Source organism: Limulus polyphemus, unplaced genomic scaffold (assembly GCF_000517525.1).
Source record: "Limulus polyphemus unplaced genomic scaffold, Limulus_polyphemus-2.1.2 Scaffold75, whole genome shotgun sequence".
In the NCBI taxonomy this organism is placed as follows: Eukaryota; Metazoa; Arthropoda; class Merostomata; order Xiphosura; family Limulidae; genus Limulus; species Limulus polyphemus.
Genome location: NW_013665685.1, coordinates 455,872 through 482,059, shown reverse-complemented (window position 1 = coordinate 482,059; position 26,188 = coordinate 455,872). Strand labels below are relative to the sequence as shown.

The 26,188-nt window shown below is 31.9% G+C and overlaps 1 protein-coding gene across 3 annotated transcripts; it reads right to left on the bottom strand.

The window, feature by feature from the left end:
* Positions 1-8,014: 8,014 nt before the first annotated feature.
* On the bottom strand, positions 8,015-24,170 carry LOC106466650 (39S ribosomal protein L10, mitochondrial-like). Of its 3 annotated transcripts, none has more exons than XM_022395196.1 (6): positions 24,122-24,170; positions 16,711-16,895; positions 15,406-15,540; positions 14,019-14,193; positions 11,046-11,263; positions 8,015-8,183 (listed from the first exon to the last, which is right to left on the bottom strand). In XM_022395196.1, the coding sequence occupies exons 1-5, from the start codon at positions 24,159-24,161 to the stop codon at positions 11,073-11,075; spliced, it is 726 nt and encodes a 241-aa protein (XP_022250904.1). In that variant the 5' UTR covers positions 24,162-24,170; the 3' UTR covers positions 8,015-8,183; positions 11,046-11,072. The 3 variants fall into 3 exon arrangements, with proteins under 3 accessions (XP_022250904.1, XP_013782406.1, XP_013782398.1); XM_013926952.2 differs by having other exon boundaries at positions 11,050-11,263; XM_013926944.2 differs by lacking the exon at positions 8,015-8,183 and having other exon boundaries at positions 10,987-11,263.
* Between the last annotated feature and the right edge of the window lie 2,018 nt (positions 24,171-26,188).

Below are 26,188 nucleotides of genomic sequence, written 5' to 3'. Positions count from 1 at the left end.
TACTATTCATTGTGATTAATGTGGAAAAAAACATTACTGGATGTCTTTGATAACTCAAATAAAGTTTTTGCTATATTTTAAAATCTCTAAATAAAAGAATTCGACCTTTCTGTAACATCACTATAGTAAACAAAATCTCTGGGCTTATGATGCCAAAAATCGAGTTTTGTAACCATGGTGAGCACAGCACAAGGAGTCCATTGTGTAGCTTTGTGTTTAACAACAAACAAACCAAAGGCGAAATTTGTTAAACAGTCTAAGCCTTCACGTTTGATTAATTCAAATTAACATTCCGAGTATAACAAAAATGTGGTTTTTGGAATTGTGTTGGTCACTAGGAGCTGCCTACATAATTATATTATATTAAGCCTAATGATTTGTAACGTACGAAAAACAAACAAACACACACACATCAAACAGTGTATCCATTACAAACATTTTCCTTCAAAAAAAAGTCACCAGCTATATTATGATTAAAAGTACCAATGTTGGAAATTACTGGCTTGACAGGTACATTTTTTATGAAACTTTGGTGAATCATATAATATATCATAGGGTGGGCTTACAGGTCTTATACTATTATCATTAATGAAACCTTCTATTTTTATCTTTAATATATTTTTTTTAAATTCGCTTCTCTTTCTTTTATCAGATCTTCTTTCAATTTCTTAAATTTATTAGAGTATTTTAATATATCCAAACTTTTAGTGATATAATCCTGTCTATTCAGAATTGCAGTGCCATTTTGATATGCAGGCATATTACATGTTTTCTACGTGGTTTAGCTATACAGGAATTTTAAAGATTTTTTTGGTTATTCAGTCTGTATGCAGTTTTAGCATAAACACATGGTCCATAAAGTTGTTGAAATCTCAGCAACAGGAAACTTTGACAGAGTCATAAAATTCCAACAATATTGACAATAGATCACAAATTAAGTTTCAATTATTCCTAATTGTTGAAATAAATAACAAACTATTGTTTGTGATGCAAAGCATTATACAAGAGTAAAGCATTGTAGGAAACCAAAAAGTCGTAAGATCAACTTATAGAACAATCTGTGTTTATAAAATACTGTCATTATTGTTAGGCTAAATACTCCACACAATAACTAAAGTTTCATTTGTGTTGTTTTATACTAAAAAAAAATTTTAGTGGTTTGTGTTATTCTCTACATGTTTTGCAGGAAAGTAAATCTCTTTGGGAAAAAATTGTCTGACCTGTTTTGTAGATACTAGTTTTAAGAGTGTCAATGCCTCGATTTCACTGTGCATATTTTCCTCAGGAAATAAAGCTTACGGAACTCTTCTCTGAGAAAATTTATAAGGGTAAGAGCATTCGTACTATAAATTGAGTTGACACCTTTTTATCGAAGTTAAAAAGAGCTGAGGCTAGGATAACGAGGTTATGATATAATGTGTACCGCATCAAATTAGTTAACTAAACCAGGAGTCAACAGAGTAATATGAAATCATTTAGCCAAAATCTTTCTACTTTCATATCATTTAACTAAAAGTAATAGAACTTTCACGCAGTAAATATTTACAAAGTAAATGTTAATTCACACCGTCTAATGAAACTGTAACACTACCATTTTATACAATTAACCTCTGGCTCTACTGTTTCATACTGTTGCGTCAGCGAGATCACGTGACTAGTGTCACGCCACGTTTTATAGAAATATCCTGTTCCTTCGTGAATGCCCTAGCATTTACTAGATTGGGGGTAGTCTGGTATATATAAGATGGTCACAACGTGACGGGATAGAATGTGTAGGTAGTGAGTAATTGAACTGCAGTCAGAAAGTATTGTTGAAGTTAACGTTCGTTGTTATAGCGTTTGTTATAGAGCGACTGTTGAAAATAAGTGTATCGGTAAAGATATATTCAGAAAGAATAAACCAGTTTTATTAAGAAAGGACTTGTGTCGCTAAAGTTTCGTGGGAACGAAGTTACGGAAAATCAACTAACGAACGGAGACGTAACAATACATTTTATAAAAGTTGCATGACTGTTGCTTCAAACTATCCATTAAACCTGACAACCATGTTCACAAGCAAGCAGTTTGCTTTGGAGAGACTGGTGGTTTTCGAGAAAGTTCCTGACATAGACATGTAGGTCTAAATATGAAGTCGGAAGTTTTTGAATTGACAGTTGTCTTGGGCTTCACATATTTTAAACAGGCACAGCATTCCTTCATACTGAGAACACAGGAAGTCGACAAAAATATCACTGAAGAACATAGAACTAAACTATGCTATCATCTCTTTCTGCGTGTATTAATTAATTTTTTGTCTCAAGTTTCATTCTCTCTGCCTGTTCTTGTTTCTAGAACCTTTACATTACTTGGCAGTATTTTTCTTGTCAAGTATACTAAATTCTTCAAAGTTTTATTTCTTTCCTCCTTTTTATAATACTTATCCTTTCTTTCTTCTTCAAGGTCACCATCTTTTCTCGCCCGTATCATAATTTGTTTTATTCCCTCATTCGAAAAAAAAATCTTCTTTATATGCTTTGTATCTTATTTGACATGTCCTTCTTTTTATGATTTTCTTGCTTGCTTTCTTTCTTCTTATATTTTCGTTTTAAATTCCATTTTTCTTCTCTCTCTTTCTTTTACCCGGATTGGTTATAAAGTGGCAGTCTATATTAGTATTCATTTCAAAGAGCGACACAAAATACTATGACGTCAGGTGATGCTGGCTGACTGCCCTTACACAGCATAGTCAGTAGTTAGAAATCAGGGACGGCTATGATTGGTGGGTTATGCTGGATCCTATTAAAACTCTAGGTATAATATTTCAAAGAAGCTTAAATAAACATTTTAAAAAATCTAAAAAAGTAAAACTAACATTAGGTAATGTATAAATCAAATTTTACTGTAAAGCCAAATTTCTTGGTGTCACATTCGACAAAAGACTCACATGGACAGAGCATTTAAAGAAAACATATGAAATGATAGGTAAACGTATTAACTACCTCAGACTTACAGCTGCCAAAAATATATGATGTAAAGCTAACACTATTTTAAAAATCTATAAAGTGTATATTCGACCCATCATTGAATATGGCTGACAAGTTACTATAAATATGTCAGACAACACTATAAAAAAAACAAACTACAATATTAACAGAATAGAGTACTAAGGTTAGCCCTAAGGCTTCGAAGTTATACCATTAGCTATTTACACAAACTAAGTAAAATACGACTGTTTAAGGACAGGCTAGATACATTGACTAAAAACTATTACAAAATATCAGAAACAAGAAACACATTAACCTCTGCCCTTCACACCATTACATGTGCACCACACAAAACAATATTCACATACAATATGTACCGCAGGGAAACACAGAATATCCACGAGCTTTGTATAAGTTGTTATAACTTTATAATTAATCCCATGTTTTTCTCTTACAGCTTGAGCACAGGACAGGTAGATTATTCGGTGCCTGTCCTGCGAAAGTGGGTCTTCTCGGGGTACTCCCGTTTCCTCCCAAAACAAATTCCACGGCATTGGATTTATAGATCTCCGACAACATGTGATCCTAATTATGAGCTGTCAATGTCTGTCGAAATCCGGGATGTCAACCTTGACCTTTTGCTTCGCCATCTCTCCCTTCACCAATTCCCACTGGAAAATTTAAATCAGGACTTATATCCTAATACAGTTATTAAAAGTCCACTTTAATTAAACGTGATCTCCACAAACAGGGCGAAAGGGATATTAATATCCCTGAACACCTCAGTTGAGGAAAGTTTCTTTCCTTTTAAAACCAAACACCTGCCACGAATGTTTTTTTGATATATCTGTACCTGATCTCTAGCAGTTTATGACCTGACTGTTAAGTTCACGTGTGCATAAGGTGTTTGGTTTGTTTGAGTTTCGCGAAAAACTACTCGAGTTCTATTTGAGTTAGCCGTCCCTAATGGCTACTCTTTTACAAACGAATAGTGAGATTAGCCGTAACATTATAACGCTCCCACAGCTAAAAGGGCGAGCATGTTTGGTGACGAGGATTCGAACCTGTGACCCACAGTGTGCGAGTCGAGTGACCTAACCACCAGGCCATGCCAGACCTCTGCATAAGGTGTCGTTCACATGCGAAATTCTAATCCCTCTAACCGAGTTTTTTCAACTTTTATATCATCACAACATCCTGAATTAACTTTTAAATCCTTTATAATGTTATAAACTCTTATGATTTGCATAACAGATGCCCTCCAATGGCACAGCGGCACGTCTTCGGTCTTACAACGCTAGAAACAGGGTTTTGATACTCGTGGTGGGCAGAACACAGTTAGCCAATTGTGTAGCTTTGGGCTTCATTACAAAAATATCGGACATGATGATGAACTTGTTTGTAATACGGATCGATAAAAAAAAGAGTTTAGTTCTTAAAGTTTCAGCCCTTAAGATTTATATAAATTATACTTCAACGATCTGTCTCTCTTGATATGGGAACTGAGTGCTTGCACCTTCACCTTCTATGGATTTCGAAATGAATGATGGCTTTGGCATCTTCGTGTAGATTATAAGATATTCAGAACACTTTCCGCTCCTATTGACTCCATAAAATAATGTCGAATTTAAATTTTTATATCAATAAAATCTCAAGGCCTACAGGCTAGAGATTTTAACAGTTTTTTTCTATTGTTGGCCTAATTTCATAAATATCAAGGTCCGTATACTAGTCAGCTTCAATACATTTTAGTCTGGTACTGAATAGAGTAAATATACTCGATAAGTGAGCCTTAAAAACACTCCATGGTTTACTTACTGATAAGATTATAACGTATAGACAGACGTTTATACATAACTACATGTAGGCAACAAAGTACATATACGTAAGTCTACAGTTTGTTTTGTTTTGAATTTTCGCGCAGAGCTACACGAGGTCTATCTGCGTTAGCCGTCCCTAATTTAGCAGTGAAAGACTAGAGGGAAGACAGCTAGTCATCACCACCCACCGCCATCTCTTGTACCAACGTCACATTATAACGTCCGCACGGTTGAAAGGGCGAGCATGTTTGGTGGGACGGGGATTCGAACCCGTGACCCTCAGATTGCGACTCAAGCGCCCTAACCACCTGGCCAAGTCAACATAAGGTGTATATAATTAGACACTGGAAAGATACATAACAGCGAATAATACTCTTCTGCCACGTCTTATTTGTTGTATATATTTCACTCAGGTCTATTTAAGATTCTTATAAATTCTTTTAAGCTTATCTCATTAATTGTTTTGATACATAAAACGTGATTCATTACATTTCCATTTCATACATATGGTTCATAACTCTTCCTTTCGTCGATTTCCGTTTACTACCCCACATTGTGTAATGTCCAGAATATTTTGTATGTGTAATAAAGCGTAGTCTGTTTAAACTTTAAATGCTTGAGCGAAATGATTTGCACGAGGCTTAGTTAGAGTATAAAAGTTGAAGGGAAAAGGGATTCCAGTAAATTTATATTTTTAAATTAATTTTCCCAAGCTCTCATTTTTTGGAAACACTCCATTGCGATTTTCAAAGGACAATCCACCATTTTACAGAATATTTAACTTGCTATACACAACATTAAAAAATATTACTCAATACAGCTATTTGTATCACTGGTGGTGCTTTACAAGTAGTAGCTGTACCCTAAACTGCATAACAGTTCAAATGTTTAACTCCAAGTTGTTAAAGAACAGAGTATAAAACTATATATTTGGTATTCCACAAACAGAATTTTTTAAATTATATATATATATATATATATTTGATGTTCAAATTAATAAGTAATAAAAAGCAAAAAAGAAATTATCCATCTAGAAGGAAGACAGCTAGTCAACATCACCCACTGTCAACACTTGAGCTATCTTCTGTTTGACTGAAAAGTGGGATTTGACCATTACTTTTATAATGTACCCACAGCATGCTAAGCACTGGGACATACTTGGCCTATCACTTAGAAGTCATCAGTAATTAGTTGCAATAACAATGGTTTCCATTATTTCTCGTTCTCTTGGTGTTTTCTTCTTCTTAAGAAACTTCTAATTATTTTGAAAGTCATTATTTTTTCAGATACGTTGACCTACATTTAAAGTTTGTTTTACACTTTCGTATTCTGTAGTATCAAAAACTTTTTAGCTAGTTTGCTATATGACGGGCTATCTACATTGTGCTACTTAAAGGATAAAACTTCTAATTTTATTGTTATAAGTTCTCAAACTTACCACTGAGCCATCGCAACAATTCCAAATACCTTTGTAATGGTTCATTATATTTTCTATCTCCCTACAGCAAATCTCTTCTAATTATTACCAAATCATGTTTTGGTGATGCGTTGTTTCTGAACTATTTTTTTTTGTTTGCAGGAAATATTTTCTTAATCCATCTTAGATTAGTTTCAAAATACACAGAACTGACGTGTATAATCTGATTAAACATGTGGCTGAGAGGTTAACCCGCACTATGAATAAGTTATAAACAAGGTATGTTGTTGTAGTTTTGTTTTGAATCTGTATTTTTTATATCCACTTTATAGATTTTATAGCAAATAAACTTAAAAAATTAAGATTTAGTGTTATGACATACCTTTAGACACATCAAATTACACAAATTTGCTTTTTATGACTTCACTGATATGAGATTTATCTTAGCATTTGGGTGCGTATATTGAAAAAAATTACATGAGATGTTTTAAGGTATGCTGATTTCAAATATCTATAGAAGCAAGTTGTAACTTCAAAAGGAGAATATTATGATATTTTATATTTAAATAACTACTTTGGTATTAGCTATCTTAACATGAATATTTATGTCACATTTTATTACTCAAAACACCTAGTTTCCTTCAATTCTTCACATCTTTTATAATATAAACTTAAAAGTTTAAAAAATACTACAAAACAAAATTATTGCCTTGGTGCAATAACGAGTAATTGAAACATGATACTTGCAATAATGAGTCAAATGAAACATGAGATTTGCAATAATGAGTCAAGTGAAACATGATAGTTGCAATAATGAGTCAAGTGAAACATGATAGTTGCAATAATGAGTCAAGTGAAACATGATAGTTGCAATAATGAGTCAAGTACACTTGCTCCTTCCTCCTTTTGAATTAAAATGAAAATCATGTGAATAATAATAATAATATTTAGATTGTGAGAAAACCTCAGATAAAATGGTAAGTACACATGCTTTCCTTAGCAATCAGGAAATGTGGCTTTCCACCAGACAAGATCAAGTGCACATTTAGGCAAGTAACACTGTCACAATACACTCATATAAAATGTTGTATGTGGCAAGGTTATGTCTCACTGTTTGAAATTACTTTCTTTGAAAGAAAAGTAACTATGCTTTCTGTAGAAAAATGCATTTTAAGGCTTTCCCGAAGAAAAAAAGAAAAGCAGTTTTAGATAAGAGGACACTGTAATAGTAAGCATGATTAAAGCATTCTGCTTTTTGATGAAAAAAGCTGAAACACAAATTCTCTGTTTATAACTTTCAACTATTATTGCTCAACTGAGTTTTGAAAATATTTTATTGGAGAGTACAAATACAGATACTCTATTAATTAATGAAAGTGATAACTATTCACAGCATAATATAGCTAGATATCCTAAACACAAGGAAGGTATAGGGACAGTGAAATAAGTTTTCAAGTTCAGCACAGAAAACAATTTTAGGTTTTAAAAAATAATTAGCCAAAATGTGTAGTAAATTTTTAAAAATCAGCTAAATATGATTAAGAATTGTAATCTAGCATACTCAATGTCACTTGATTCAATACAGCATGGACACCAATGTATTCACATTTTGCAAATGACTTATTTTCCAAAAGTGATAGTGGGTCTGTTGGTGGATGTCAAAGTGCAGAATAGTAGTCAACATTAAAGATTTCACAACATATACAGTGAATTGAATGGTCAATGATGTCTAAGAAAATCAAGCTTGAGTACCTAAATTTACAGAAATTTCTCGTATTAAGCAATCATTTTGATTAGGGTTCTTTACTTTTTTTATTATGAAGCAGAAAAAAAATTACATTTTTTTCAATGAAAACATGTCATACATTGATAGTTCATCATTTTCAGAACTTTGTTAAATGAAAGGCATCCACCTTTATTGGGCCTCAGTTTTCAAAAGATGGATCCGGAATTTTATAAGGAGAGAATAAATATGTTGTGAAGCTGAAAAAAAAAAAGATTAAATGCATTTTACATATAGGCACAAGTGGGCAATCCAATACTCAAAGAACAACTATTCGACAAAAGGGGAGGGGCATATACCTACTCCATCCACCAAGATCCTCTCAAGGTGAAGTGGAAGCTTTTGTCTGACCATTTGCTTCCATGAATTTTTGATATCAAGATACCTTTAAACCCTCATATATGAAATTTCATGATTTCTGCGGACAGTGAACATTTTTGTCTAATATCTGTTCCACTAGAAGTGACACAACTTCAAATTATAGAATTTAAATTAACATTCAATAGGCTATTTAAACATTACCTTGCAAAAATGGTTCAACACATTTTATTCTAAAAAAAAAATATTATCCAACAATTTCAAATATGAAAGTTTAAGTTGAGTTTTCCTGAATCTGTATATACATTAAACATACTTTGATAATAACATATTGAACTTTAGAAATTTTATAAATCTTCTTAATGCTGTATTTTGATATTTCTCAGTTTGTTTCAGATATTACTAAAAAGCTACACAAAGATTATCTGTGTTACCTGTCCCTAATTTTGAACTGATAGACTAGAAGGAATGCAGCTAGTCAACAGAACCCACCATCAACTTTTGTTGCAAAAAGCCAAGAATAAAAGCACGACTTTCACCTTCCTCCCTGTTGAGCTAGACTTGTGATTGTGCTATCTTTACTCTTATTTTCCAACCTAATACAACATTATTGTTAATATCACTTTATCATTCCATATATTTCTACTTACCATTGTTTAGTTTCCTTACAGAACTAAGCATAGCTTAGGGAGTTTCATATTGTATTTATTATACTATATATCATGTTAAGCTGCTTATTTTACAACTCTGGGACCATTGAATATTTCGCTAGATAGGTTACATGAGGATCTTTATTTCATCGCATGTAAAATATCATGAACTAAAGTTGCGAAAGTTTTTATACTTTCAACATTAGATAAAATCTAATATGGAGTTGTTCTTGTCAAGGGTTTAAGATTTTAATTTTTTCTCACCAGGGGAAAATGCAAAATACTGTTGTCAAAACATACAAATTGTCTTTACTTTCTATCAATACAATTCAATTAATATGTCAGTCTTTAAAGCTGATTTCTTCATTTGGTTTTTGTTCAAAATTAAGAATCCTACCACCCTTCAAAGTTTCAGCCATTCATATGAACAAAACAAAATAGCAACAATGTTTAAAAATCATTCTTTCATGAGGCTTCAATTCATTTCAGCCCCAGTTAATTTTATTTTTACTAGATATTTTTTTCTTTTCTTTATACAGAGAACAAAACCTTACTTTTATCAATTTCAAATAAAAAAAGTAATGTTTCACAGATATTTACATGAAAATTTAGAACTGATAACATATAATTTTGAATTAACAGGTTTCTGTAACTAATATATACAAGTTTCACTGATACTAGTTTTTTTTAATGATTTAGTGCAAACAATAAATGAGTTATAACCTCCAAGTTATCTTAACTGTTTGTATTTTGCCATAGCTTTTATATCTTACTTGTTTTTAACACCACATGCAGCTATGACTTTGGGTTTGTTTGTTTTGAATTTCGCACGAAGATACACGAGGACTAAGATTCTTAGATAGAAAGATATCTTAAAAATTCAAAAGTTTATTCTGTCATTTACTCTTTAATTTTGTCAGAACTTTATAAGAAAAATTAAAAAATAATAAGCTTCTCACTCATTGCAGTGTTATCTTATTTATTTCATTTTACAAACGTAATATAATAAAAGTGATGCAGAATATTATTTGTAGTTATTTTTCCTTGAAAGTCAAGTATAACCATCCCTGCCTTCCAGTGACCAATAAAAACACATTAATTAGACCTGCAACATATAAGTGTGATTTAGCTTAACATTAATGTATACTAATATGACTATAAACGTTAACTAGTCGAAGCCAATGTTAAAAAGTTTATAAGGTAGAGTTAATTGAGTAATGTGTAAAGGTGAAAGACTAAATTTAGTTTGTTTTGAATTCTGTGCAAAGCTACACAAGGACTATTTGTGCTAGCCATCCCTAATTTAGCAGTGAAAAACTAGAGAGAAGGCAGCTCGTCATCATCACCCACCATCAACTCTTGGGCTACTCTTTTGCCAATGAATAGTGGGATTAGCTGTCACATTATAATGTCCCCATGGCTGAAAGGAGCGAGCATGTTTGTTGGGATGGTGATTTGAACCCACGACCTACAGATTGTGAGTGGAGTACCCTAACTACCTGCCCATGCCAAGCTCTGATTTTAGTTAATACGGTTTCACCTATCAACAAGCTTTCTTGAAATAGATAGCAGGCTTATACTCCATACACTGTTGTATATTTATGTCTTAAATGTATATAATGTTAATAATTTTGTATACTTACAGCTGTACTACTGCCATTTCATTTAGATTAGGTAACATCCAGTCATGCCTAAGCTAATACACTTTAAAACTGATGCCATCATTCTTTATATAATATCATAACTAGGTATTGATCCATAAAGCTTTCAGTCTTACAAGAAAATACTTGGTTCTCCAGTCAGTTTTGCATCTCAACAGATTATCATATAAAATGGAGCAGTTATTTTCACAACAAGCTGTACTTTGCTATGCCAAAGTGAAGTATATTGAAAATAATACTCCAGTTTTTTCTTTATCTTTCAGTGATTGATTGAATGAAATGAATTTATACTGATGAGTAAATGTGCAGTAACATTTCAAATTATTACAGTAACTGTGACCATTGTTTAAGAATAAATGCTTGGTAGTCACTAAAACATATCTATATACACTTTATTTATACTTCTAGTTTTAGTACAAATAACATTACTCACTCACAGAAAAAAAAAAAGTTTATTTCTCTATTTTTTTGAATACTGTTCTAGATTCCTGAACAGTGCCCTCTGGTGGTGATTGAGTAAGGTTGACAGGCGTCCACCACTTGCTATAGAAAGGGTTGCAGAAACTTGTGCTTGCATCACTTTTAATGAAGGAAGCTGACTATAAACTCTGAACCCTTCTCGACTGAGTAACCGATTGTCTATAATTCCACCTGCAAGAGTAATTATATAATTTAAGAATGATGTAAAAAAAAAACCAATAATATAAACCACAAGATGATTATTCTTAGAAATGAAGTTCTCACTTATTTTGTGTAATTTTTCAGTTTATAGAAAATATGGTGACTAACTCATAGTGAATATAAGTAATATGGTAATACAATAGCAATACTTTCTGTATATACACCAAGACAAGTAAAAAAAAGGAGACCTAACACAACCGAAACTGATGGTGATATATAAATGGACAAATGTAAAAGACAAGTAGGATAATTACAACACGCACAATAAAAACTTAAAACCAGTTAATTGTTAGGAGCACATAATAGTCTTAAAATGTACAAGAAAACTTGGTCTTAATAGTACATTGTTTTGGGATAAAAGTGTTATTATTTGGTGATTCAAGCTGAATAAACAAGAAAGTATGAAAACACTGCCTTTCGTGATAAGTTGTTCACTGGCATAGATAAAAGAGGGCCTTACCCAAGAATTATGATATATCAAGCAGCAGTGACCATCCCTTAACATACAACCTACCATGATCATCCAGCTCCCAAAATGGCACCCCAGACCATACCAGAAATATTGCTATACTCTATCATGACTTCTAGATGGTTCAGTAAAAGAACTTTTGGAGAATATTAACCAAACCAAGGTGTGGATATCCACAGCCTGAGAATCACACGAAGCTTTACACCATAAAAAATAACAGTGTCTCAAAAGGCAGGAGGGTGTATGATACTCACTGCTGTTGACACACAATAATGCCTGTAAAAGCTTCTGTCTAGCTACTCTGTCATTGTAGCCTATGCTACGTAAATAATTCATGATGGTATTGAGGTACAATTACACATTTCCTGTAACATTAAAGGTCATGACATTCTCCATACTTCTCCTCACAGCATGAACAGTCCCCTTTGGTTTTGGGTACCTGGGCCTAACAGAAACTATTGTTTTTCAATGTAACTGGTACTGTGTTGTCATCCTATTCACTGTGAACAGTTATTGCAAGTGACCTACCAATTACTCACTGACTTTAACCACCCTTATATTATACATCTGTATTACCTTGAGAATATTGGGTAAATTCATTCATAGCATGGCTCTTTGTATTCTGTTTTCTTAATATTCATACCTGTAGTTATGCATCAGGGTTAACTGCAAATGATGCCATTGAGGGAGTCAACTTGTATTTCTGGGGTTGTGTATAGTAGGACTAGGGGACACAAATATAAATTTTGGCAGGATAGGAATCATTTTCAGCTACGATAGTTTTATTTTTCTAACAGGGTGGTTGGCCTTTGGAATGGGTTACCTTCAGATGTTGCGGAGGCAGTAAATTTAAGTGAGTTTAAGAAAAAGCTTGATAAGTATATGAACAAAAAGGGTTGGCTTTAAGATTTTTTAAAACATTTATTTATTAATAGTTTTAGTTTAGTTTAGAGGATGGAACAGCTGAGATGGACCAATAGGTCCCATGTTGTTCCAAAGTATTATGTTATAATCCTGACATGGAAACACTTCAGTTTACACCAATTTTAATTAAATATAATATTTTTCTCCTGAATGAGGATAGTTATTTTTATAGTTTTCTTCCTCAGTATAAGTGAGTGTTAATATTTTTTCATATTTAACTTGTGAAGGCTCCACTTATCTATTATTTCTGAAAGAAGAGTTGACTTGTATGAACAAGTTGCCCAGAAGAAAAAAATTACAGGAAAACACTTGAGACACATGTAACAGGTTTGAGAGTTTATCCCGATACTTTGAATGTATACACATAGTACACAGGTTTATTATAATGCTGAGTGAAATTCTTGTTACCATTCCTGTTAAGCTTTTCACAACAGAATGAGTTGTCAGATTTTTCTTGTCAGTTACCACACATTCTTACCAATTTATATCCCACTCAAGTGTAGTCAGGTCCTCCAAGGATTTTCATTTGTTAATCAATAGATGATTTTACTCAAAATAAAGAAATTTCCAGTAAGAAATGCATTAAATAACTTTATTTTAACAAATATTTTATATTTTGAGATATTTTATGTTATAATCTTGTAATTTTTTTTTTTAAGTAATTATAAATAAGATATGATCAATAGAATGACAATACATTGTGACAATCTTAACTGTACAAAAGTGAAATGCTTAAGAACTATGTTGCATTTTTCACTATATTTTGCTAGAGCACTGATAACAAAGGTAACCACTCTGTTTATATTATATTTTTATGTTAAAAATCGACTTTTTTATTCACAGAAATGCTGGAAAAGTTTCAGCAGAGCAGAAGTAAAAACTGAATTTTCAATATAGAATACAATAAAATTGTTTCATACAAGTCTTACTTCATTTAATTGATTTATTTTAGAGAACAATAGATAAATACCTCATTTGTAGAAATCTTCAATCTCACCAATTTTATAAGGCAAACCACACTTTAAGATTATTTAACTTACTAAAATATAAAAACCTTTCCTTGCAAATCAACATACTTGAAGGAAATAATTTCTCCAATTTTTAAGCAACTCATTAGAAATTACACATACTAAACTCCTCTTGCTTTATAATTTTGTTTAGTTATGAAATGGTAAACATGTTATTAACTGTACCTATTATGTCAAGCAACCGCACACTGAAGATGCTAATAAAATAATCTACTGATGACAATTGTTCAAATCTTACTCCTTATCAGCTGGTAATTTATGCTAGAATATATATATTCAATCCAATCATATGGCAAATGCTTACCAAGTAAAATAAACTGAGGCATTTTCTTGTCAAGTTGTAACAGTTTCACAGCATGATCCTCTGGACTGAAAACCATAGCATTATGAGATGTAATCAGATGAAGAATACTTTCATAGGGTGTCCCTCTCAAAGCAAGTCTGACAGTGCTGTTGTTATAAGTCCTCAAATGAAAATTCTAAAATAAACAATCATATTAAGTGATTTTTTTCTTCTCTTTTTGAATTTCCACAAACATTCCTATGAAGAAAGGAACAACTGTTCTACTATAATACATTGTCTATTAAGTCAGCTTAACCTTCTGTATATGGGCTTGGTTATTTTGACCAACCCTGTAACCACCATTTAATAATTAAACTATACATACAACTTTTAATGCAATAAGTGTATTTTCATGAAATTTGACAAGCTTTCAATGAACATTGCAAGAAAAAAATCTGATTTCTAATTAAGTGTTTTTACTAAAGATTTGTCTGAATTTATGAAGTCAGACTATTAGTAGTCTGAGTGCAAGGTAATTTCATGTTTTTTCACTTTATAGTTTTCAGATTCCATTTGAATTACCTGTAGACTATCCTAAACGAATATAAACTTTTTTTTTCAGTAAAACTTTATACTTTCTCTACCCTAACATTGTATATGAACTAAGTCCATTTGACCAATTTCATAACCAACATAAAAAATTAAGAAATAGCTCAAAATTACACTTCTTTGTTTTTAGAATGCTAGTTTATTGTTAAGGACAAATACATGCTGTTTATTCTTACATCCAAAGTTAATATAATTCAAATCTCCCAGCCATTTAGATTTATTGCTTTAATGCTACTTCGATTAACACCAAAACAAATTATCACAGCAAAGCTTTGAAAACAAAGCACTGAGTTACCAGCAGGCTCAGTCAAATTAAAACATGTCACAAGACATGTCATTGAATATCTTTTTAATCTATTTTTTGTTTTAGTTACTTTTTTTTATCCTTAAAATCTTGATGAAAGTTAACCTTATTTTTTGTTACTTAATTTTTTTTTATTTAATTCTTTTGTATTTTAAATATGCAATTTAGAAAACAAAACATTAACATGCAAAAAAAAAACAATGTTCTAAAACTATTATAATTCTAACAAAGCTATATGTACATTGAAATAATTTCCTTATTGGTCAAGGCAATCTCTGCTACTGCACATTACATTTCTTAAAGCAGTTAAAAATGGATATTCACACAACCACAAATGACTGAAGTTCCTTTTACAATATTCTAAATTAGAAACTAACCACCACCTTAAAAACTTTCCCTTCATGTTTCTGAATTTCATCTCTTATCCTTATACAGTTCAGGTAATGTTATGCCATTTATCACTTACTTTTCATTATTATTTAATACTTAACTCACCTGCTTGAAAAGCATATTACGTATTTTCTTTTTTTCTTCTTCAGTAATTGGGTTTCTGTGAAAGAATGCAATCAGTCTTGATTCCTTCAATTCTTTCATTAACTCTTTAGCAAGTAGTTGCTCATACGGATGTACCTGTGAATCACAGGAATATCTTGTCCTTAGCAGACTATACGATAACATGGACACCTTAACATTCTTAATTGTTTTGCGGGTTCATTATAAGTGATTATGTTTATATTCTATGAATATGTAATGATGATTTTAGGAATCTAGTGAGGTGGAATTACTTATTATGTTATATTCTTAGCTGTATAGAACATTTCAATTTTAAGAGTTATATTATCAATTACTCAGTTGTTTAAATTCTGCAGTTATGTGAAGGGTTTCCACCATGCACACTATAAGCCATGAACAGCCAAGGTCTCAGGTATAATCAATGAGTATAAAGAACACAAGCTTTGCCCTTTCTAATATTTTGTTGAGTTGCAAACTGAAGACCTTAAACAGTTTTTCCATGGCAATGAAATGGTGTTACATAACTCATCTGCAACATTGTTTTAACTTATTTATAGCTCAGAAGATTAAAGGGTTATTTTTTCTGTATTTGTTGTACCCCAACATATTTCACTAACTAATTAAAACACAAATTAAAGTTATGCATATTATTTCACATGAAAGATGGCGATGTTAAGAACTTTATCTCTACTGGACATTCATTTGCACTAAGTTTACATGTTGATTACAAAGTTACACAATGTTATTTAAAATTCTAAGTTATCTGCATATTTAGATTAAAAACTTATGATTACATATATCTGCATTAAAGTTTGACTCACCATCTAATTAATGTGAAGTTCCAGCTTCAAATGATAATATAAAAGTTTCTTTTAAATACAGTTTTTTTTTTCATTAAAGGTCGAACACAAAGTTTTAAAATCCTCATCAGTCAGTTTCTCATCACACAAGTTTTTCACATGTTAAAAAGTATAAAACTAATTCTGTACACTAAATTAACTGTAGGTCTAATGTAGTCCTGCCCAGAACAGAAATAGATGAACTGGTACATAACAGATGAATGCTTTTATGTAGGAAGTTTGTTCTTTCAAAACTAGTTTCTCTGCATTAACTTTCTCATGTATGAGTTAGTAAAATGCATGTGTTTTGTAAACCAATATCTAATTACTTTAATTAGTATATATTGAAAAATCTAGCACTGTGTGGTATTGTCATACAAGATCTGACATCATATGATACAATCTTGCAAAAACAGATTAAATTTTCTTATTGAAATTAAAAACTTACAGGTTGTTCTTTCAGAGTTATAGAAATTTCTTTACAGCGTTCCCAATCCGGTTGTGATGGTTTAGGAAATACTGGTTTGGTTGCCTCCAATATTAGCTTTCGAGGAAAATGTGGTTCCCGGGGGTTCCTGACTCTCACTTTACCTCTGTGGCGCACCTGCATCCAAGGAGTTTGCCACATGGCCACTGTGGAAGAAAAATGCTTTTCAAATTTGAAGGAGTTTTTGGTTATACATAAAAAGAAATTTAGACAGACTGACTGACCTTTCAAGAAAGCAACGTGAAACTTTCATTTTTAAATTAGAAAAATATATATGAAATGATAGGTAAATTAAAATTAGAAAATTTCAGAAATATCTATTGAATTCTATTGAATTTAATTAATATACAGGTTGAATCAGAAATATGAACATCACTAGGCACATGCTCATAAGATCAGAGCCCCAAATATGTTTTACAAAACCCTGAACAATAAACTTATGATAAATGCTGGAAAACATTTTCTTCTTAAAGACTGTGTCCTAAATTTTGAATACAATGTACACAAACAAGTCCCTTGCTAAATACTACCTATAACAGGCAATGCTCCTGATCAGACATGGGTTTAGCACCATCACAAAACATATTCTTCTACCCTTAGCATGAATTATTTGCTGTCATTGGCTGAGCATGAATCACATGGTATGAAACATTTGAACTGGTGCCTTGAAAAGCCAGTCAATAAATCACATCAATGTTGTCCAGTTGTCAAGGCCATTGCCACGCATGTTTAACGTCACAATAGAACTTTGCAGACAACAATTTTTGCAATTCAGTGAAAATACACTGATTAGTTTAGGTCTTATTTCAATTTGCTGGAACTCATTTAAAGGAATGTGGAAATATCTTATGGCATAAGACTTCAGTTGAAGAGCTGCAGAGACTCATTGCAGAAAAGGATAGTAACAGTACTTAAAAACATAATAAAAGGAGCTGTAAAGGTAAGCAAAGAATACTACACTGCAGAGAGTTACTGTGAATGACAATGTCAGAAATCTCACCAGCATTCTATGTAAATATTATGCTGAAGTTAGGCAGGTGCATATTTTATATGTTTGCTTTAATCTAGAAAGTCAATGAAAGCAGCACCATCTTTTTGGATGCTTAAACTCAGAGTACTCACTATTTCAAGAAGATCTCCCATAACAAATGTAAATCTTAAAACAAGACATGCTAAATCTGAACAATCTATTTTTTACCTGCAATTTCTAAAGTATTGCATAAAGGGTGACTGACATCACTTATTACACAATAGGCAGTTTTAAACATATAGGAAATTAAAGTTTTTTTTCTCCAAGCTTTCTCAATGCATGATCAATTGGTCCTTCAAAATAATCATTTGCTACTTTTCTTCTGGATTTTTGATGAGCCTCATCACACAATAAATGTTTGGAAGATGCAAAATAAGATCTAATGCTGTCTATTCTGTAGGTTTTGTTAACACTTTTAAATGATGTTACACCAGCAATCTCTTTAAATATATCATTCCATTCTCTAAATCTTCAGGTCCATCAAATCATTTTTCCACAAGTTCAAAAGACTTCCTTTTTTTTCATCATCATTTTTCCTTTCATAAACTTCCTTAGTGTCAGAAAAAACTCCTTTGAAAAACCTAGCAAGAGTTAACTGAGATGCCATGACATCCCATTTATACGTATTCAAATATGAAATCTTATCTTAACACTGTTGCTAGGCAACCAGACCTAATATCAGGCTTGGTACTGCCATCTTTACTATTACCATAACCTAATAGCAATACAAACCTTATATTGCAAAAAATGCCACTAATACCAAGACTTAAATTTAAGTACACAAAAAAAAATCACTCTTTAATATATTTTTAACCAGTTAACCTTATAAAAGATAAAACATCTTTATGTTTCATTTAGAATATTGCAGGGATTGCAATACCAAGTCAGTCACGTTTCAATTTGCATGATCGACTATCTAAAAATATCTCAACGTGTTCTAATTGTTCAATCTTCATAGCTTTACTAAATGTAAACAGAAAAAAATCACTAAATTGAATAGTAGTAAAGAAAGATCATAACAGAATTTTCAGTCAATTAGAATCGATTCAAAGAACATTTCTTTTCATTCATTACTTTAACACTTTAACCCTTTCACTGTGCAATTAATTTTCATGCTGAAAAGGATCAATTATCCACCACAAAATAAAATCATGGATTTGACCCTTTTATACTACTTATACAACATCAAAAGATGTTGTATTTTCTATAACCAACATTAATTCTCCTTGAAAACCACAATGGATAGTGAAATATCTTTGATTTTAATACATAAATAAGGAAAATAAGATGAAAGTATTCTTCAATAAATGACAAATTATATGTATAACTAAATCAATAAGAGGTCAAAATTATTACAAAATATAAAGATAGATAACACTATAAATATATCGATAACAATATCCAAGATATAAAGAAAGAGTCTTTATACAGATGTTAAATGCATTCCTGCAAGATTGGCAGTATTGAAATGCAAAATAAAAGTTTGTATTTTTTACATTGTTTTTATTTTTATAAATAATCCTTCAGTGTACATTATGGTAGTTACAGACAAAATACTATGCAAATTGTAAATTACAGGTAATTAAGTTTCTTGAAAAATATGTATTACTCAAAATACTATATACAAAAATGTGTTTCATGGCATAGCACACAGATAGCAGCATGCACACAAATATGGAGGTTTTTTGAAGGATGCAGGGATGTTCCGGCACGACGCAGTAGAAGGAAACTTTTTTTGGAAGCCGTGGGGTAAATCCAAATTTTGCAGTTACCAGGTATATATGTTTGTTCTGATATATTTGAACATCGCAGCAAAAGGGTCAACTTACTTGTCTGATCAAGCAAGTAAATATGATTTTTCAGTTGAATGAACATAGATTTGACTTGTCCCAGGCAATTGGACAACCATTAATGTCAAGCCCTGCATAAATTTCATGGCCCGCAGGTGAAGAATGAAAGGTGGATCCTGACTAAGATGAAAGTTAATGAAAATGCCCAGAGGTACTAAATACTAAGTGGGCACAAGAAAGGATTTAGAAAGCTTGACAAGCCATTCCAATCAAGCATCCTTCTGCAGAAAAAGAGAGGTGCGAGAGAAAGACACTTCCCAAGAAGGGGCAAGTAGAAGCTAACTGTCCATGTAGAAATGGAATCTCAGCCTCAGTTCATGAAGGTCCTAGTTATCCACTGAAGACACAAAGCACTGAGGTTATGCCAAAGGTAAGAGCATAGAATTGATTCCAATGGATGAAACATAGAAAATGTCAAGAGGATGGGGCAATCGGGATACATACAAAGGCATTCAACATGTCAACCTTGGTCATCCACAGACTGTGTGAAAAAGACCACCAGAGAGAAAAGAAATTTTACACCCAGAACTGTGAAACAACCAGAAACCAGTTGAGAAGTGAGATGTCCTCAGTATTCTAGAGGGCCGCAAATGAAGTGAGAGTAAAAACCCAGTGATTGGGAGTAAATCTCTTGATTGTGTGTTTGGCCTAAAGATATGAGACCACATTCCTGAGATGTTGAAGACAGATTGGATAGGAGGAAGGAGAAAAGGAAATGGTAAGAGGGGGAAGATAAGAGAAATGGAGAGAAAGACCATGGGTGAGAACCTGAAGAATCCACCTATCTGCAGAAAACTGAGAATAAGAGTTACAAAAGTGAGACAGATGGGCATCCATTGGCCTGACCCAACAAAGTAGACACCAGTGATAAACCCGAGACTGGAAAGTAGGAAGATGGGAATAAGGGAAAGGCTGAGAAGCTGGAATGGGAAGGGTATGGCAAAGTTGAGAAAGATGGAAAATGAGAAAAGATAATGAGGAATGATTCTGGACTGTTTCATCCCAGGTCTCCAGTGAATCAGGAATACTACTGAAAACTTCCAGGCAAAGAAGGAGAGCCTGATGAAGATCACTATAAGAAACAGGGAGGTGGTAATTAGAAAGGAGAGCATTCCAACCCAATAAGTCCCAGCAGCAGAAAAACCAAGTAAGGAGGGACAGAGCTGTAGTCGTGGTATGGACCAAAGTAGTAAAGAGAAGGAAAAAAAGGCTCAGTGTTAGGATCTTTGCTCTCTTTGATTTACATCACTGACATAGATGAGGAATGATCAATAACTTATATAACCCTATGTGCACAGGTGATGGTCAAAGTGTGTAAACCGTGACCTTTTACGGAGTACCATTCACCATAATATTATATATTTTATGTCAGAGTTATCAACTACTCGTTTTACTCTACATTGCTGATTTAGCAACAGTTTGTGGTAGAGGAGAGTAAATACCAGATACAGTATATAGGGATATTGAAGAAACTGTAGATACGCATTTCAGAGGTTTTAGAAGTTATACAAACCATACTATGGACAAAAGTATCTTTATTCTTCACATGAAAAATCACTTTGTTCTCCAAATTGTCTGAGTCAGACTGATGCCAACAATTCACAGACATATTTTGAGTACAAGTACCTTTGTACCTCATCAAATTTTTTGTTTGCAAAAGTTTTATACATTTTATGAAACGCTTGTCACATTTCATGTCAATACATATAGTGCATTCGAAATTATAGTCAATATTTCTTCTCCAATACAGTGTCGGTCCAATGAAGTGAGCCAGTACACATTGAGTTAATCTTGCTGAAGATATTAAGGTTTGAGTGTTGCTTGCTGCTGCTTTACAAAGGATTTGCGTAATATGGTGAGCTGTGCAAATATATGGCAGATGGATTTTACTTATGGTGCATGCAAGGTAATGCACGTGGAATATCTTAATCTGAATTATGAGTATAACTTTGATGGAAGTAATCTTAACAATTTTTATGGAAGAAAAGGATCTTGGTGTTATAATTGATAAGTCTCTTAGGCCATCCAAGCAATGTACTGTTGTTAGTGGCAGTGCAAATAGGATTTTAGATTGTATATACAGAAACAATAAATACAAATCTAAAGAGATAATTTCATATTATATGTTACTGGTTAAGCCACATTTAAAGTATTGTGTTCAGTATTGGGCTCCTTACCGTAGAAAGGACATTAAATTGTTGTAAAAGGTTCAGAGAAGGGCTACTATGATTATATTTAGGATGTAAAAATTGTCATACAAAGAGAAGTTAAGGTCTCTGAAATTTTCTCTTGAAAATATACAATTTAGAGGGGGTCTAATTGAGGTATTTAAGATTGTTAAGGGAATTAATTATGTTGATGTATCACCTTTTTTTCATACACAATGAAGAGAATGGTTAGACTAGGGGACCCAAGTATAAAATTTGGCAGGGTAGGAGTAATCTTCAGCTACTTATCTAACATGGTGGTTGATCTATGGAATAGGTTACCTTCAGATGTGGTAGATGTAGTTAATTTAGGGAGTTTAAGGAAAGGCTTCATATCTATTTTAATAATAAGGGCAGACTTTGAGTGTTTTATTTTCATTTGAAAGTTTACTTTAGTGTAAGGAATTACCTAGAGAGACCAACAAGCCGGTTGTTGGCCTTAAATTATATTTATATGCCTACTATCTAGTTGAATAAGCTACATCAAAGATGCATTACAGATTTTATTTTTAAACAAAATCAAAAACCTATAATAGTTCTTGAAAACATTTAAGAAATGTTACTTTTTTCTTTACAATAGCAAAAACCAATATTGTGTTCAGTCTAACTGCTATATTTTTACTTAAATATCATTCAATGTAAAATTCAGAACAGTACCAGGTCCTAACATTTTTTAGAAATCTGGATTACAATGTTTCATATATTCAGTACAAAAACAGAGAAAAACTTGTATTTGTGCAAGCCTGAAACTAAATATTAAAGTTAGAAACATGTCAACTACTGGACTGATAATTGGACATTTCTTTTATACAAAAAATTGGAGTCCCTTAAAAACATATCTTGACCTGAAATACATATATTACAGATATAATGAACTTCAACATCTAATTACATGTTACTTTTTGTCTTTTAAATCATAAATGTTGAAATCCTTAATGATGTTGAATACTTTTGTTTCTCTTTTACATAAATGCAAATTTTAAGATGGCATTAAAGCTTATAAAAGATAACTTAAAATAATAGGTATAATGTTTATGAGCACATAAACTTTGATGGCAACTGCATTCCAAATGTGATTCAGCATAGTTTTAGTTTAACTATATAAAAAACTTTATATACTGTGTTTATAAATTATTGTCAAAAGGCTTGTAATTTAACCTAAGGATGTAAAAATCTATGGGAAGTATGAGGATATTTATTCTAACAAACTTATGTAAATGTTCACTGTGACTGTTGAAAATGTAAAATAAGCCAAGATAGTTTATGCTTCTTTGTAAAACTGCATTTCGTATGTCAATTTGTCCATGAATCTAACATTTTGTGAATCTGAATGACACATTTTACACAATATATTCTTCTTAGAGTGCCAAAACTTTCTTGGTTAGACTATGTTGACTTTTATGGTGTGGTTCCTCGTCTATATTATTTCAGTTAAGATGTCATTCTTCATCAGTGGTTGTTCTAGCTTTTTTGCCCATGCATTCCAAGATACACATGCCAAAAATTATGCATCCCATTTTTTGGAAGTTGATTTCTTTGTGTTGGATTCCGAATACAAATGGACACAATTCTAAGATCTGGAAAAGATGTCTTAGGTTCCAGTTAAGACAAGTGAATTTTTATAATACTAATAGTTTGATAAGCTTAAGGAATGAGTTGTCACTAGCAGGAGTGGTAGCAAGCATCTTAAGCTATTACAATCTTGAATTTAAGAGAAATGTCAATGAATTCTTGAAAATGTAAAAGTTTTGCTTATAATTGTTATTTCTACCTTTCTTTTCTTCGTGTGTGTGGGTGTAAAAGGATAGTCTTAAAAATGAAGAATCAAATGATTTCTTGTTGACAGTAACTGTCCAAAGATACATATATTTCCCAGACTTTCATTTAGTCATGAGTAGAGTACGCGATCGTTAATAATTTTAATTAATTGATATTATTTAGTATTATACTAGTAAACTGTAGTATTGTGTCAACATCACTCCTCACAGTACTATATTTATATGTAATGTAATTAGAAAACTAAACTCTGATATCTAATTGAAATTTGAATTTAAAATTTAAGTTTAATTTAAAGTTAAACTATTAATTACTAACATTAAAAAGCTAAATAGAAGAATCATTACAATTTGGGATTATTTTATAAATAATGGAGATGGACACTATAAACAAATTAATAATGTATCAAGTTATTATATTATATTACAGTTACATTTTTACAAGTCTACGAATACAATATCAAATCGGTAATAAGTATAACAATTTATATAACGTGAACAAATAAGTACCTCTCTTCCAACATCCTAACGCTGCCATTTTGGAACTCATTTTCCCTCTGGTGATAACATTTTGAATCTTTGTGGTTGTAAAAAATGGATGTTAATTTTAGTACGTTAGCTAATTGTTCCCGATCTTACAATTATACAAAACAGTAAATATTCAACTAAGAAATATTTAAAAAGTAAGCAAGTATTTCAAATTATCAAGAACGCCTGTGTGTGTATATATTGTTTCTCAATAACGAAGAATACAAATAAAAATTTAGGTTGGTAGGTTTTTGAGAAATCAGTCGATTTAACTATTTAAGGAAAAGGTTGTTTGTTTATTTGTTATGCACAAAGCTACACGATAGATTACGGTTTTTAGTAGCGAACCCGTGAACTTTCTGTTGAGTCACTGGAAGCTACGAGAAAGAACAAATGAGATTTGTTTTTGTTTATTTTGGAGCGTTGCTGTGAAATTAATACATTCTTTTTTTTTGTTTTTTTATAACAGTAAAATTGATTAGCTAACTGTATTATAATGGAAACATTAATTTCAAAAATTTCTTACAGTTTCATTTAAAATCGAATTTGTTTGTTTGCTGTTTAGCCCAGAACTCCACGAAGGGTTATCTGTGCTTTTCTCATATCAGGAATCGAATCTCGAATATTAATATTGTTACGTCTCCGTTTGTTAATTAACTTTCCGTAACTTCGTTCCGACGAAACTTTAACGACACAAGTCTTTACTTAATAAAACTGGTTTATTCTTTCCGAATATAACTTTACGATACACTTAATTTCAATATTCGCGCTAAAACAAACACTATAATGAACGAACGTTAACTTCAACAATACCCTGTGACTGCAGTTCAATTACTCACTATCTTTACACACACATTACATCCCCGCGTCACGTTGTCCCCCTCTTATATATACCAGACTACCCTATCTAGTAAATACTAGAGCATTCATGAAGGAACAAGATAGTTCTAGAACCTAGAGGGCGCCACATCAGTCACGTGACCTCGCTGACGCAACAGTATTATAAGCCATTAAGCTTATCGCTGAGCCACTAAGGGCTTATAGCTTAGAAAACTTCATGGTGTGCTATCAATTTGGTAATATGCATACTATTAACTTCTCTAACTTTTAACTATTATGTTGATTCCAAAGAAAATTAATGTTTCTAAGACGACTTGAGCGAAAAGAAAAACAGTTTTCAAGCTTAACCTCCTAAAAAAAAATGACCTAAATATTTAGTCGTTTGTTCTAGCATTTCACATTTTGTATTTAGTATTTCAAAGATGTTTAATGTTAACTCAAATATATACATGTAATATTTTACAAGGAGTATTATAAAATAAAACAAAAGCTGCCAGATTAAATTTAATATCATGAAACTTCAAAAAACGTATAATTGATAATTACATTTTATTCAGAAATACACTAGAACTTAAAAATTGTTTCTCCATAAACATACATGTAAGAATTATGGTTTATCCAGTTCCCTAGCTTGCTTTTTTAATATGCTACTTATAGCTTAGAATAATAACAAGATAAATTTATCAATGTTTTCAGAAATGTGAGAGAGGCACAAGGAAACATTTTAAGACGTATCAAACGGAAGAAGATATTTGAATTTTAGCCACTTGTCTTAAACTCGCCTTTATTAAATATATCAATTATACATTTAGAAAACGCCCATAGTGCTGTTCGTTTTGCATTTTCCATTTTAAATGCCTTTAGCGACTACAGTAAAAGTGAAATGACTTTAACTCATTAGTCCTGCTTTGCATGCACATAAACATACAGTAAGAAGGAAATGTTTTTAGGCATTTTCCTTCTAGTAATCATTTTATATTTGAGTATTGTTTTTGTTTTTCTGTTTTGTTAAGCATGAAGCTATACAATGGGTTATCTGTGCTCTGCCCACCACTGTAAATCGTCCATATTGTTACGCCTCCAGTCGTTAATTGATTTTCCGTAAATTCGTTCCGACAAAACTTTAGCGACACAAGTCCTTACTTAATAAAACTGGTTTATTCTTTCCGAATATAACTTTACGATACACTTAACTCCAACAATCGCGCT